At 36.6% G+C, this 16,485-nt stretch overlaps 1 protein-coding gene across 13 annotated transcripts in view; it reads right to left on the reverse strand.

Annotated features, from left to right (window-relative positions):
- CdGAPr (GTPase-activating protein CdGAPr) overlaps positions 1–16,485 on the reverse strand; it is an 842,258-nt gene that overhangs the window by 105,784 nt on the left and 719,989 nt on the right. For 12 of the 13 annotated variants that reach the window (XM_067112526.1, XM_067112522.1, XM_067112521.1 and 9 more), the window contains one exon: positions 3,060–3,278. In XM_067112526.1, the coding sequence (XP_066968627.1) occupies positions 3,060–3,278 (219 nt within the window). Of the gene's footprint in view, positions 1–3,059; positions 3,279–11,648; positions 11,854–16,485 lie in introns of those variants that run through there. The other variant, XM_067112533.1, reaches the window with a different exon arrangement.

Consider the following 16,485-nt stretch of genomic DNA (forward strand, 5'->3'; position numbering starts at 1 on the left):
AAATGATAACTTACATTTTTGAACCTTTGCTGATAACATTTTTCAGGAACTAATAAAGATACGTTCTACATCTGTTGATGATCAACAGAAGACAGGAATGTTGGAAGGCAAAACAAATAGCTTTACAAATCGCAAGCACAGGATGAAGAGGTGAACAACCAAACAAAACTACGAACCCAGAATAATCTGCAAAAGAAAAAAAAACTCCCTCTTCTCCCAGAAAGCCATCGAGAAATGTTTCAGCCACAGAAGTGTCCTTTCTTCTGAGAAACTATATAATTCTCTATTAAAATGCAGCATAACACACTAATCCTTCATTAATCAAGTAACGTCCTCTCATCAAGTCAAACAAAAAACCTATTATAACTACCACGTTCTTTGCACTACCCTCTAAGGTACTCAACTGGCCTGTCTTCATCAACTGGCCTGTCTTGAAGACTATCTCATTGCCAATGTTAATTAATGTTGTTATTAACATACAGCCATGTCAAGATCTGCTTATTGCTGGTTTCAGCGCACTGCAAATCACATTATCTGTGAAAATGAATTTTACTTGGAAGACCTGAAATCCCCAAATATCACGAAATATTGCCACTACTGATAAGGAGGTCGCGATCGACAAAAAGTCCCTTTCAATGAATAAAAATACTCGAGTACCAGGATATGAGGATCTTATAGACAATATACCACGGCCACACTGTTTATGGCATTTCGACTTCGAAAATATCAGGATGCCTGATTACGATGCTACCTAGAAAGTTGGGCAATTTATGTCTTCCTTAAGCTATTTTCAAAGCTATTGTGCACTTCGATCTCATAGGTCTTGAGCTTAAACCTAAAATTGGAGTTTAAAACTAAGGCAACTTTCTTGATTCCAAGCTATTAAACCCATTATATATATATATATATATATATATATATATATATATATATATATATATATATATATATATATATATATATATATATATTTCAATATATAAACTTTGTTGACATAAATTCATAAATTATATTAAACCCATTATGTATATATATGTATGTATATATATTATATATATAATATTAATACGTAATAAAAAAGTATATATTTTAAACTCCAATATTTAAGCTATATACCTATAGACCAGAAGTATAAAATATATATATATATATATATATATATATACATACTATATATATATACACATATACATATATATACATATAATTTTTGGAGACTAAGTTTTAGTATATGTTTCTACGTCATATTTGAGCACTAGAGCCTGAATGCTGACACTGTATTTAAACTAACCCCCTTGTGCATCGCTTTTCTATAGCAAATTCTTTTAATTGTGTCACCAGATCTCACAGCCATCTAACTAAGTATACTGATTCTGGCCGTAACAATGATCAAACTTTCTTCTGTAAAGGTCTCAAAAGACGGAACAAAAAAGGAGTTTCCTCAAATATAGGAGAAAGGGGGAATGCTCGAGTTTCGGCAATAGGGTAAAGCCGGGATTAATGTACTTTCGGAAATGCAAATATATAAGGGTGCTGAATGCGAATGCATTTCTGACAACAGAAATTTGGGGTAAATACTTTAAAATGTTAAGGCAAGGAAAACGCAATGCATATCCACATACAACGCATAATGTGTTGAAGCAGATGTCCGGCAACGGCCAATATATAGTAAAGTCTGAATATAACATAAAAGGGACCTTGAGAAGACACACCAAACAGGAGAATCAGTTCGAGGATAGAAGATGGAATGATACTGATAGCAGCCTCTTAATTCCTGGGATTAGCTGACAGAACATGATACTCACATTGACGTAAGAGTCCATCAGTGCCATTCATTTGGTATAAACATAAACTAAAGTAAGCGAAGGTTAGGTCGGTCCATTTGGCTGTTGGTCGGAGTAATGCATCCAGTTAAGGTTACAGCAAAAGTTGAAGTCATGCAGGAAGTTTGGGAAGGAACAGAAGTTGGGGAAAAGACGCAAGTTAGAGAAAGGGCAACATAAAGGTGGAGTTTATGGGCAAACGAAGAGGTTTTCATATATGATGGGATGGCTGATGCCTCGCCTCAAAGTGATAACACTGCTTCTCGCAAGTAGTGAAAGCATTAGTAAAAGTGGAGGTCTTTCGGAAAATGCAAGAGAATGTGTACGATCAATATCAGAAAGAATAAGGGCAGGAAGATATGTTGATGGCATGAAGATAGCGTCACGAATGTCAGTAGGGATGATAGAAAATGTTAACAGCGGACTCTTGTAAATTTTTGGATATGGGGGCGGGGTTTGATTGGTGTATACTTTCAGAATAAGGGACACAGCCCCCCCGCTTCCTCACACACAAAAAAAGAGACAAACCAAACAGTGAGGTAAGACTGAAATATCATTTGTCTTAGGCGACAGCGATCGTAGAAAAAAGCGCGCGCTCACACACAAACACGCACGCGCAAGAGACGTTAAATGCGAAACAAGGGGACAAATAAACACTGAAATGGATACGAGTATGCTGCAGTCCGGTCATGCAGACTAATAAGAAGAGTGCATCACTGGAACGAGAGGTGCATGTCAGCATTCCAGGAACAAGAAGCCAGCAAAATATATATATATATATATATATATATATATATATATATATATATATATATATATATATATATATATATATATATATATATATATATATATATATATATATATATATATATATATTTTATAATAATAAAATAAAAAAAGGAAAGGGGCACTGATGAACTGACAGATACAACACAAAAGGCTTTAAAATCTGGAAATTGCTTGAGTTAACGTTAACGTAGATCGAAGAAAACCTCATTTTAACATGCTAATATTCACAAAGCTACTATTTATGCTAATGAGGTGGTTAGGAAACTTTTGTTCCAAGCATTCCTTCCTTTTTTTTAACAAACATCAAAACATATATACTGTATACATGTGTGAATATATATACATATATATATATGTATGTGTATATATATACACATATATGTATATTATATATATGTGTGTGTGTGTGTGTGTGTGGGGGAAAACACGACGTATGGCACTCACCTCGAAGGAGATTTCGTCGGAGGCCTGAGCGATGTACCTCTTGACGACATAGGCTGCAGCAACAGCGGGAGTGTTGATATCGGAGTCATCAGTGACGATTAAGCGATGGCCGCGGTTGTCAAGCTCCAGCCAATTGAGTACAGGTCCACAGGTGATTAATGACCCGGCAACCTCACTTAGGCGAGCCACATACTCTCCCAACAAGCCAGCCACGGCAGCCTGAAAAGCAATTGGAAAATGACACTGATTAAGAGATTCATAGGTGTATAAACTTAAGTCTACATTCTAAGCAGCATATAAGTAAAACCAAAGGAATTTACGAAGTACTAGTGTCTGTCTCTGTGAAGCTTCGACAACTCTAAGTAGGCGAGAACAAATATGTTGAAGAGATGGACAGAAAAGCAATTTGTGACATTTTTAGAGAAACAGTAATTAAAAGCGCATCTGCTTAACTTCTCATGAACCTTCGCTATGAAATAAATACTGATATATAACTGAAATTTTAGGACAGTGTTATCATCATTATTCAGATGAAACCTATTCATATAGCACAAGCCCACAGGGGCCATTGACTTGAAATTCAAGCTTCCAAAGAATATGGTATTCATTAGGAAGAGGAGGTAAAGGGAAATACATAAAGAGGAGATCACACTTATTAAATAATAAAAAATAAAAAAATTATATAAAAAATTAATATATAATAAAAATGTATTAAAATGCAAGGAGAATAGTATTAGGGTAGTAATGCATTGCAGTTTCGCTTGAAATTCTGAAGTTCCAATTGCATGACATCCCCTGGGAGGCTGTTCCACATTCCAACGGTGTGAGGAATAAAGGACCTCTGAAAATGAGAAGTTCGACAGCCAGGCACATTTACTGCATACTGGTGTCGCTGTTCAGCAAACCTGGTTGCTCTCAGCAGGTAAAGGGGATCACGGATCAATTGTAAATGTAGAAGGTCTCTGTTGAAATACAACTTACGAAAAAGTGACAAACAAGAGACCATCCGTCGATGGTCCAAGTCATAACTGCTACTGTTAGGAAACAGAAACCTACCACCACGAACAGCTTTATCTAACAGGGATAAATCTCTGGCAGAAGCAGACATCCACACACGTGTGATCAGTGCCTGATCATAAGTGGGAGATGATCCAAAATCTTTTAATTTCAAGAAAGGTGCATTCAGCAATCGTTTACTGTCATCATTCCAATAGAAAAGAAACGGGGAAATAACCTCAAAATTCAATCTCCCGAGCATTTTAGGACTACAGCACACCGGTTCAAGTAACGCTTAACCTTGAAACTTCACAGGTTGAGCTGAGGGCATTTCCCTCAAGCATCCCAATTACAAAGCAATCTAAAAGTATAATGTTATCTGACTTCTGAGCATTAAAGATACAGAAGAGAGACGGGACAAAGATGTGATCCTGCACACACACAGATACATACACACACACATATATATATATATATATGTGTATATATATATATATATATATATATATATATATATGTATATGTGCGTGTGTGTGTGTGTGTCTTGCGCGTGCGTACGTGTACAGTTAAAGCAGGTAGCAGATGATCACAAGATATTACAGTATGCGCAAAAACTTAAACAGATCAAACGAAGGCTCAGAGTAAACCTTAAACACCCACACCTAAGAACACGAACGTCGCCCCACGGAGGAGGAGGCTGCACCTTGCAGGTGAAGGAAGAGCGATCGTAAACGTAGCTAAAATGGACACAACATCGTCTGACTTCAACGGATCCCACAAATCACCGACATCCGCCGACACTCGTAAGTACACCTGCAAATGAAACCTGCACGACAACTTCCACATATGCCCTCTAACCACTACCCAAAACAATGTCCTCTCTCTCTCTCTCGTGAAGGCGACGCAAAGTATAAAGTTCTCACTGAATTATCATCATTTGAAAAGGAACTGAAAGGACCTGAAACGTCAATGATTTTCGCTTAATAAGGAACGTCCAAAATTGGCAACTCTACCAAGTGACAAAGTTATTTCACAATAAAATTACCATTCATTACGATCACTGACATTTTCCAACTATATATTCGAAAAAGCAGTCATGATTTCACTTAACTAGTTGATGGCTACCACGTCGAATGTTGGCCCCCCCCCCTCCCTCCTTCCACACCGTCATGAAGATGGCAACCATTTTGACGACGAACAGGACACTCATGTCTGCTTTTTTCTCTCTTCATGCTCTCCCCAACACCGCTGCAACCCTCAACAGTCCACTTACAACTAGGAAATATGAAATTCACTGCTGACGTCGGTAGAGGTATGCTCGATTTTGAGGAAATTCTCACAATCTTCCCTCCTTGTAAACCAACTTGTGAGCCGAACGCTGATCATTCAGTTTGTGAGCTTAACGCGCTGACATTTGAGAGAGAGAGAGAGAGAGAGAGAGAGAGAGAGAGAGAGAGAGAGAGACTAGACTAGACTATTAACATTTGTGGTCATAACGCACCTCATGCACCCCATATTAGAAAAGTAATCTAAATCTTTTGATGGTAACAACAGACATCGGACGAATAATACATTTACTCGGAGTGAAGAGACAGAGAGAGAGAGAGAGAGAGAGAGAGAGAGAGAGAGAGAGAGAGAGAGAGAGAGAGAGAGGGGGGGATTAGTTGTGAGTGAGAATGGTGGAGGGAGCTGGAGAAGGGGAAAGAATAAGGGCTTGGATAAGTTGGACCACCGACTGGGCTAGGTTAGGGGGCGGGGGTGGCGTGGGGTTGTGAGTGGAGTGCTTGAATAGTGAGTGGCCTCGTGAATGGATGTCTGGGCGGACCAAGAGGTGGCGAGTCTCTACAGAAGGAAAATGAGCGAGGAAATTAGAAGACAGTGGTGATACAGCACATACAAATGAAAGAGTAGAGTAGCAGGTCTATTGCCCAGGTGAAAGGATGACTCATTCTAAAATGACGTAAGGAAACAACGACGAAAAAGATAAAAAATAAATTTTGCAGCTCATGGTGACAAAATATGTACTTAAGGAAATTTCAATTTCAATAATCTACTTTTCTATAAATGCATTCCTTGATAAAAGGCGCGATATACGTACAGATATTTGTATGAATATCAAAACTACGAAATATCTAATATGGGACAAGTACAGTTGTTCTCGTCGTGGAAAGTTGAAGAAGGCCAATGCCATGGACCCGACGTCAGGGGCTTGTCCTTGTCCTATAGACAAGGATACAAATGTCACAGCTGGAGCCCACTCAGGGCGAACAACGGAAGCCCGATATACATGCCAAGTAATAATTATTATACTATTATTGGAGTTGCTAACAGCGATGCATGTATATCACTTCTACAAAAAGTATTTGCAATGTCCACCAGTAAGCATAATTAAAGGCAGGGTACAATTTGCAGTGTCAGCATGATACGGACTACTAAAATATAACTGCATAGCCTACAAAAATAAACAGATTTATATTAAAATCCCGTTGTGTTTTGGAAATATATATATTAAAAACGCTGAAATTCACTACAGTGTCAAAACCAACTGTCTCCCCTCTTCGGGTGATTACTATACAATAAAAGAAGGAAAGTTACAAATGTTAAGATTTATTTATTTATTCATTATAGATTTACTGACAGTAATATACATCAAATGGGGCGTATTAGCATGCTAATATACCCACCAACTAATAATACATTCTATTCGATATACATTAAATATTTTGTCCATACAAATAATTTGTTCCAGTAAAAGTGGGTTAACTTTTGAATGCCTCTAGGGCAACCACCATTATTCAGAAAATAACATACTTGATAGGTTACACTGTTAATTTGAGAATCTCTAAATTCTGATAATTCATTACATTCTAAATTTAACGTTGCATCGTATGCTTACGCGGCTCACCACATAGTTTACAAGATCTTCCTTCAAGATCGATATATTGTCAACAATACTTATAACCGAAACATAGTCTCATTGTGAAAGTGTTCACTTTAGACAAATCTTTACCTTGCACAGTATTTGTAATTTCTGAAACAAACAAATAGTGCCTCGTATCTGGACTGCCATCGTTTATGACTCCTTGAATTTCAGCCGTTTCCCATACACATCACTTAAGCTTCATTCCTTCCTTAATTCTATTCATACTCATAGTACTCGCTATGCCAATAAAATCTTTGTTTGTAGCTTCTTCGGCCAAGTTATCAGCCATTTCATTTAAATGAATACCTACATGCAAGGGTATCCAGAAAACGTTAACATAACCCTGCTCTTCTATCGCATATACTAATACTTTACTCATATTAATCAAATCACTGTCAACAGGACTTTACTATTGACAGCCAATAAAGCACTTTGACAATCAACAAAAACAAATACATCCTTTCTTTTATTGGCCACTGATTTCAACCCTTCATGTATTGCGTGTATTCCGCAGTAGTAGTAGATGTCTTATCCTCAATTCTTTTAGACAAAGCCACATCAACACACGTGTCACTCATAAAATTGTCGTTCAATAACTCGACAACCTACCTACACATCATTGACAGTACATGTGGATGGTGTTACATCTTGGCAAAGTACTAATTTTGGATAAACAACTGTTTTAACTCACAGATATTGCATTCCCTTATTCTAAAGTCTAAAGTACAAATATTAACATTTATTCTACGACATTACCATGGTTTTAATACACACAACTTTTTCCAAACTTCACACAATACTGTAAAATGTCATACTTCATTACTTCTTAAAATAACGACTACATTTAACACTGAAACCTCTATTACCTTAACATTCTCAACAGCCATCTTCAATGCCTTTTCACCTCTACTAATCATACGGAGAGCAGCTATGCTCGCCATCTCCTGGATACTCCTCATAGCTTTATTTTGCAAAATATCCAAGGGCCTCAGCTCCCTCTCAGAGTAATTTATCAGCACAGGCGCAGCATAGTCAGTAACTGAACGCACTGTGCTCATATAAAACATTCTCAAGACAAGAAACCCTGCAGTATTACCTCTATTAGCTAACACTTGCAATGGCCTTATTCTTGTCATACAAACATTCTTCAAGCGGTTAACTTCATCCATGGTCTTGTTAAAACCTATATATACATACCCAGGTATTTATAAGAATTAATTCGAAAACTTGACCATTCATCACAAAATCATTACCATTAACAGTCCGTGACTGAATTTTGCCTCCTTCATTTACCACCGATCCCCTATGCGTGCATAAATTCTGCAATTCTGCCAAAACCCTGGTCAAAACTGTTTCATTACCACACTGTACTAGGAATCATCAGCATAAATAATAACCTCAGTTCCCCTGGGAAAACTATGCCTCGTAATTTTATCCATAAGATATTAAAAAGAATGGGACCGAGTACACCACCTTGTGGAGTGCCTAATTCCATAAACTTTTCTTCAGACTCACATCCCTAATACCAAACCCTGGCACTCCTTCCAGTTAAGTAATTCTCTACCTCAATTGGGCACCCTTAATGCCTTTATTGACAAGTTCCTTCATAATAACGTCACTGTTAGCCCTATTAAAGGCTTTTAAAACCACAAATGACATCAGCATTACTTAAAGCTTTTACAACACAATCAGAAGTAATTTTCTCTTTTATGAAACCAAACATATTAGGTGACAACTGGTCCCCAATCAAAAAGTAGCCTATTAAGTATACCTAAGTCTCTCCATTAGTTTGCATAAGCAAGATGTGAGTGAAATAGGCCTACACTTCCCTTTACCTTTTAGTATAGGCACAATTAGAGGAACTTTCCACATGACGGGTAGTCTTTTCTTGTAAGAAAGATTAATCAGATCTAACAAAGGGCTATTCATCATAATTCAGCAATTGATCACTTCATTATGTAAGCCCACCCTCACCAGGGACAGTGGATTTACCTTTTATCATAGCACATGTAAATGACAAACAAGTCTCATCAGTGAAAGCTGCTTGTAATGCAACAAATCGACGTCTTTTACCTCGCCTATTTCTCAAGCAAGCCTGAACATTCTCTGGCAGACCACCGAAACTTGCAGCCCCAGCCCATTTTCTGATTAACACTAAGGCCTTACCCTTGGGATCAGGGTGAGCAAAAAATTTGCCCTTTTTCCCTCTGACTTCATTCCACACTTCTCCACTTTGTTTAGTAGAGGAAATAAATTATCCCAGTACTTCCCTCTTAGATTTTCCTTACCTCTGATGTACAATCTGCAATTTGCGTCGTTTCCCTGCACCGAGTAATCACCTGGATTTTTACTCCAGTTACTCTGAGCTTTTCGAAGCAACTTGTTCCAGCCCCGTATTACACGGTTTGCACACGTTAATTTCTTTAAAAGTTTGCTACAAAATTTGCATGGGAACATTTAAATTACCATCAATTACAATAAGCATATCATAAAATTTTTCATCATTACCATCACTATTGACAAGGTTCCTCGTTGGATGAGTCGGTAGAGTTGTGGGCTAGCACTCGCTAGGCCCGAGTTCGAGTCTCCGGCAGGCTAATGAAAAATAAGAGGAATTTATTTCTGGTGATAGAAATTCATTTCTCGCTATAATGTGGTTCGGATTCCACAATAAGTTGTAGGTCCCGTTGTTAAGTAACCAATTGGTTCTTAGACATGTAAAATAAGTCTAATCATTCGGGCCAGCCCTAGGAGAGCTGGTAATCAGCTCAGTGGTTTGGTAAAACTTAGGTATACTTAACTTTTTAACCACCAATGACACGTTTATAATTTTTATACCACTCAATAACCATCGTGAATTCAGCTTTTTTGTCTTTTCGTTTTCCATTACAAGATGTCTTTTCTATTCCTAAAGAAACTTCCATTGCAAAGTGGTCATTCACACGCCCACCAACAATAGATGCATCAGTTGTGTATTCAGACACATTAAAGAGTAAGGCACAATCAACTCTATCATCTCTCGTGTGTGTGGGTGCTCCGTTCCTCAACTCTACGTTCTCCAGTGAGTTAAGGATATTGTTCATCATAAAACCACTCCCATTTTGACTACCTCTGCTTCCTAAATGGTGATGACGGGCATTCAGGTCACCCAGTAATAAACAACACTCATCAAAAATACACAGGGGCAAATTCTCGAGGTCCAACTTACCTGAATGTACATAAACGTTTGTTACATAAAGCACACCATCCCTAAGATAGAACTTGACAAACACTCAGTGCCATCAAGTGTAGTAGCTACAGACAAATCAGCAGGAATAAGACTACGATAGTCGTCAAATCTCTCGTATTATTTGTATTATATATCGGTATTCAGTTCAAAACTTCGCTAGCCTGGTAGTTAAAAAACCAATGCTATTAATCCCTGTTTCTTGTAAAGTTATCGCATCTAAGTCATGGGGAGAACATAAGCATGGATATCTGTTGACCTTTTTTGGGGACCAATCACATTCAAAGATAGTGTTTTAAGAAAGTGTCTCCAGTTTCCCCAATTTCTTGCATAAACTTTTGAGCAAATGTAACTACATCCATTTTAAGACCGTCATTTGGCTGCTGCATATACTCCAGTACCGTATCTAACAAGGAGGCCATAGTAGTAACAAGGCTGTTATTAATTTTTTCTTCCACAGCGATTTACAATGCACTTTTATCATTTCGCCTAGAAAAGGAAATTCCTTGCTCATACGTATTTCTGATACTATTAAAAATGTTTATTAGAAATGTTTTGTAATTCATTACACTTCCTACATCAAGGAATTACCTTACCCTGGTTATCAATCCCATCACTGCATTTCGAAAAGTTTCGTATGTCAGCACCGCCACATACGCCAGTAGAAGTAGCTCTGTTATCATTGCAAACTCGTGATCTGTTCTTGCATACTCACAATAACCTTTTCAAGCTCCATGGTCTCCATACGAAGTGCCTGAATGACAATGTCATGTTTATCACAAATTTGGTCATAACTATCTTTGGTCTGATTGCTGACCATTTCAATTTGACTCCACCTTGCTAACCTTAATAAGATTGTCTCTGCAATCCCGTATATTTACACTTGGTGTAACATCCATATTCACCTCCCTGTTCCCTGAAGGTTGCTGCACCAAGTTCATAGTCTCCTTGCCTTTTATGCCCGGCCTCTTCTTACAAAGCCATTTATCTGCATTTGTTTTTTTCTAAACGTTCTTTTGACTCATGATTTTTGCTGCAGCACCTACTTCTAAAGCTTTTGTCACATTTCAATGCCAAATGACTCCATCTGCTACATTTGAAACACAATCGAGGATTTTCCTTTCTATACCCAATATGTACCCAATACGGGGAACAAAATATCTCTAGAACCTCTCCTTTTTTCACCTGAGGCTTCGCACTAGTTTGGCCATTTTGTTTAACCTAACGTCTCTAGGCCCAAACAACATGCAAATCTTCTGGATCTAGACACAATGGGTAATCAAACACAATCACCTTGGTGCATTTTTCGTCATCCCTTGGCTTATCTAGTACAACGTTTTCAAAACCGGTAGTTAAATAGTCAACTGCTATATCATCTTTGACAGTTACGTTTACCTTCCTTAAATAAGACCTCAAACTCTGGAAATTTCTTCTAAAGACTTACCGTCCACTGCATTTTGTTGTGATAATCCATGTCAAGTAAGTTTGGGAAAATGCAAACGTTTTCGATGGCCAGAAAAAAGGATCCACAGCCGAACTCCCTTGAAGATAGAGTTTTTCCGATGCTTTTTTTCAATAAAACGAGCTTCATTAACTTCATCATTATCACCACTTGATAATGACAAGTCCATTTCAGCGGCTCCTATGGCATCCTTCGAAGCCATGCCAGACAAAACTAAATGCAAATAATCTGGGGACGAGGTTGGGGTACGATCCTGCTTTCCGAACCCTCGACGTCTCAACTCAGTGCGGTGGTCGAAAGACAAGAGACAAATGTTAAGAAAGAGAAAGAGCAAAAAGAAAAAAAAATTAATAGCCATCTTCGGTCATTACCAAACTGCCACTCTATAAACTACTCTTGTTAAATATTCAACGACCTGACAGTCTGGTTGAGGTTAGCTGCTTGAACTACATTATAAGACAACAATCTGTCAAACTTATAGTTACCATCATTTTTAGCTTAAATTAGGGACTGCCCTAATGAGGGCAGCTTCAGCCGCTTTCCTTTTCTGAGATGGCTATTAATTTTTTTTCTCGCTCGTAACATTTGAAACTTTCCTTGTTTTAATGTATTATATTGTAATCCACCTGAAGAGGAGACCAGTTGGTCCTGAAAATGTAGTTAATTTTAGCCTTTTTAATATAAAATATATATTTCAAAACACAACGGGATTTTAATTTATTCTTACTGCACGGCAAGTGTGCGTGTTATACTTAAACAGTAGAGTTATTAATATAAAACAAAGTTTCACTGAAAATGTTTCACTAAAAGAGAAAAAATTCACAATGAGATCTAAGGAGCATCATTCAAACTACAAACATAACACTGGCTTCGGTCCCATTGTAAGTCACCAAAAGCATCACGAGTTTCTCTTTTTCTCCTTCCAATATTGTTTATTTTACACTCGTTTTTAGTTAATGCAGATTAAGGACAAAAAAATATTGAATAAAAAAATTAAACCAGACTACTGGCCGCTAATAAGCTTCCAATGTTCTTTTTGCAAATCCGAGCGACCACATACCGAATGCTTCACAGTTTCTTTACGCACAGGATGATGTCGGTAATGTTATCGTTTTAGGTAATTCTTACAATTTTAATTTGCTCGAAATACAGGTCTGTGAAATTATACTTTCACACAAGCATGCAAATACCCAAACACTCAATTTGCACATACAGTGCTTAAACATTTTAGACGCACATAAATGATATACAAATTGAAATAAAATAATCACCTAACAAAAATATAGCTATTCTTTCCTTAAAATAATTGGAAGTTCTTGTGATCAGTATTCATCTCGCGTACCTCCTTGAAACAACAGAGCATTTTCGATAACTAAAGCGTACCAAACGGCAATCAGTATCCCACATGAATATTTTATTACTAATGTACTGAGTATATAAAAAAATCTAATGCATTCTTTTAAACATTCCAAGGACATCCAAACGCCACCATCAACCTGAACAGGAGAGACATTATACTAAAAAAAAAAATCTACAATGAATAACAACATATCACAGTGCTATATCTCATATCACTTATCCTCTGACTTTCGTGAGATAAAACTAGGTAAAGATTCTCACAAATATGGCTAAGTATACGTGGGAATATATTCAGTAGAAGCATAGTATGATATGGCATAGAGCAGTGTTTCTCAACCCTTTCTGACCTCAGCACCCCTTGTGCTAAGGCTTCACAGCCCCGCACCCCTATATATCTGGGTACTGGGATCATTAAATATATATATATATATATATATATATATATATATAATTATATATATATATATAAAATAATAATAATAATATATATATACATTTATATATATAATTATTATATTATGAAAATAATTAATAATATAATAATAACTATTATTATTATTATCATATTTTGAATGCGAGGTAGTTTTCATTTTTCATTTGTTCTGCATTTCCAGCACCCCCAAAATTGATTCTAGCACCAACCCCCTGGCGGTGCTAGCACCCCAGGTTAAGAAACCCTGGCATAGAGGGAAGGGCAATGAATGTAAGAGCCCATGAGTACCTGTACTAAGATATGTAAGTAAATATGGCACTCCCCGTAAGGGTCAAGACCCCGGAACCCATCAAGGTTAGGCATGTCTGAAGCATCTACGGGCCATTTATCTCCTGGCTTTTAGTGCCACACCTTCCTTCCAATACTGGACGTTTTCCCAACTCCTCGTCAGTACGCCGGTAGTTGTAGAGCCTAATAAAACTATAATCTTAATCAGACAGTCAATCCTGACTACCTGCAAACTATAAGTCACCTTTAAATTTAGTTACTGTCCTTCGAAAAATAATAGAATCATAAATAACATTGTTTCATAATATATATATATATATATATATATTATATATATATATATATATATATATATATATATATATATATATATATATATATATATATATATGTATATATATATATATATATATATATATATATTATGAAACTCTGTTATTTGCGTTTATATATACATATACATAAAACACGTGACTGACTATGAACAATACAGACAACCTCAATCTCCAGTACTGAGAGAGAGAGAGAGAGAGAGAGAGAGAGAGAGAGAGAGAGAGAGAGAGAGAGAGAGAGAGAAGGCTTAAGACATTTTCATGGATCAATATGTACCCATGCAGACGCAGGAAAATGACCTCCGTATTGTTCAGTAGTAGAAATCATTTCAAGACTCACACACCACACACACCAAGTTCTGAGACTTCCTATGGAATAAACTGCTCCTGAGTAAAAATTTTCAATCAACATTCCTGGTTAATCAATGCTGTGTAGAAATCAGAAAATAAAATTTCCAAAACAATTATACCACACAACCAAAGGCTATTTTATGCAATATATATATATATATATATATATATATATATATATATATATATATATATATATATATATATATATATATACATATACATACACACACACACATAACGTGATGTATAAATACAAATGCACAACAGGGAAAAATGAAACTTGGGGCGCAAATCCTGACTTGGTTTGCCTTGAGTTTTCGAAGACATCTTATTTACAATATAGGCTACATGCTATGGTTACAGTTCAAACGAACATACTGGCGGTTGAAAAAAACAGTCCCGCCTGACAAGTAATTTAGAAGACAGGGAGACGCAATAAACTCACCGCCTGAGGCTAGAGCTCCATTTACAAGTCTTGTTTCCTATGCAGGTTGACTCACGGCTTGACCGTAGGCCAGGTAAACTGCTTTCTTAAAACCTATGCATTTTGCATATCTTGTTTGAAATAGTTGGATTAAGCTGATACATTCACTCCCTGGCTGATATTCATATTCTTACAGAACCTCTATCTAAAACATCTGGATTCTGTGGTATTTCGTTCCAGAATATTACTAGAATAACCTATCTTTTTAGCCCCTGTCCAGTTGATGACACGACTGTTTCCATTTACATGGAAGAAAATTGCATCTCTTATATATTTTTTTGTGCTGTTCCACTTTTCCAATGATTTTCCAGTTTGGCCAACTTAAAAATTGTGACATGACTTACATGGAATTTGTTTTACAAATCCTTTGTTATTGTCCGAGGAGTTCTTTACAAGTACTTGTTTCACTGTATTATAATGCTTATATGGTACATTAACTCCAAAGTTCTTAAGGATTGGGGAATACCTTTGAAACTGTTACTATATTAACGAAAAGAAGAATGATAAAAACATCCACACGACGAAAGCTGACAGATCTTGCGCAACAGTAATTTTAAATAAAAATGATCATTTAGAAAAATGAACAATCTTTTGAGAGATGAACAGACAGACAAAGAACTAAATAAAATTCCAGTGGATAGTGTGAATAGTGATCTTAATGAAAAGCTGAAGAATTACTAAAGGAGATGATAATTTAATAAAGGTACTGTGACCTCTCCACGGCTATCGTGTTTGCATGGAATAATAAATGGCAGAAGCCAAATTTTCCAGCCAGGCCAATAATTAGCTCCGTTGGTTCTGCTGTACAAAATTTAGCAAAAATACCTTAACCTGTTGGTCGGTACCATTTCTGATGCCTATATAAAGAAAAATGAAGACTTTTTCAATTGAATAATGTACAGTTATAATGTGGCGTCCTTTACTCAAAGGTACCCACTGATAATCTGTTAGAACTTTTATCTGATATCTTGAGAGAACAGACAGCAAGATATACCATTTTTGAAGAACACTTTAGGAGAACTTATTGAAATGTTTAAAAGAATGTCAATCTGAATTTAACGGGAAATTTCACTGACACAATTTTGGTATGGCTGCGGGTAACCCTTATGCCCAGTTTTAAACAATTTGTATACAGAACTCTTTGAACGCAGATTAGTAGACAAAATCATTCCACGCAATGTAATATGGTTCATATATGTTGACGACGCAAGTATTTGGCCAGGAAACAAAAATGTACATACTTTCATTCATACATTAAATGAATTGGTCACATCTATATAATTCACCACAAAAATGAAAAATGACGGTATCCTGCCCTTTTTGAATTTCTTACACAGAAGTAATACATGATTTAAAATGTGGAGTGTACAGAAGACCTAACATTTCTACCAATGTACACCTTTACCCTGGGTACGACAGTAACGTAAAGAAATCAGATTCACAGTCATGTCTTTAAGGGCATAACATATACGTAACTCATACTATATCCAGAATGGAATATACATATATACATACATACATATACACAGACAGGCAGACACACACACACACACACACACACACACACAC

Source organism: Macrobrachium rosenbergii, chromosome 12 (assembly GCF_040412425.1).
Source record: "Macrobrachium rosenbergii isolate ZJJX-2024 chromosome 12, ASM4041242v1, whole genome shotgun sequence".
Taxonomy (NCBI): Eukaryota; Metazoa; Arthropoda; class Malacostraca; order Decapoda; family Palaemonidae; genus Macrobrachium; species Macrobrachium rosenbergii.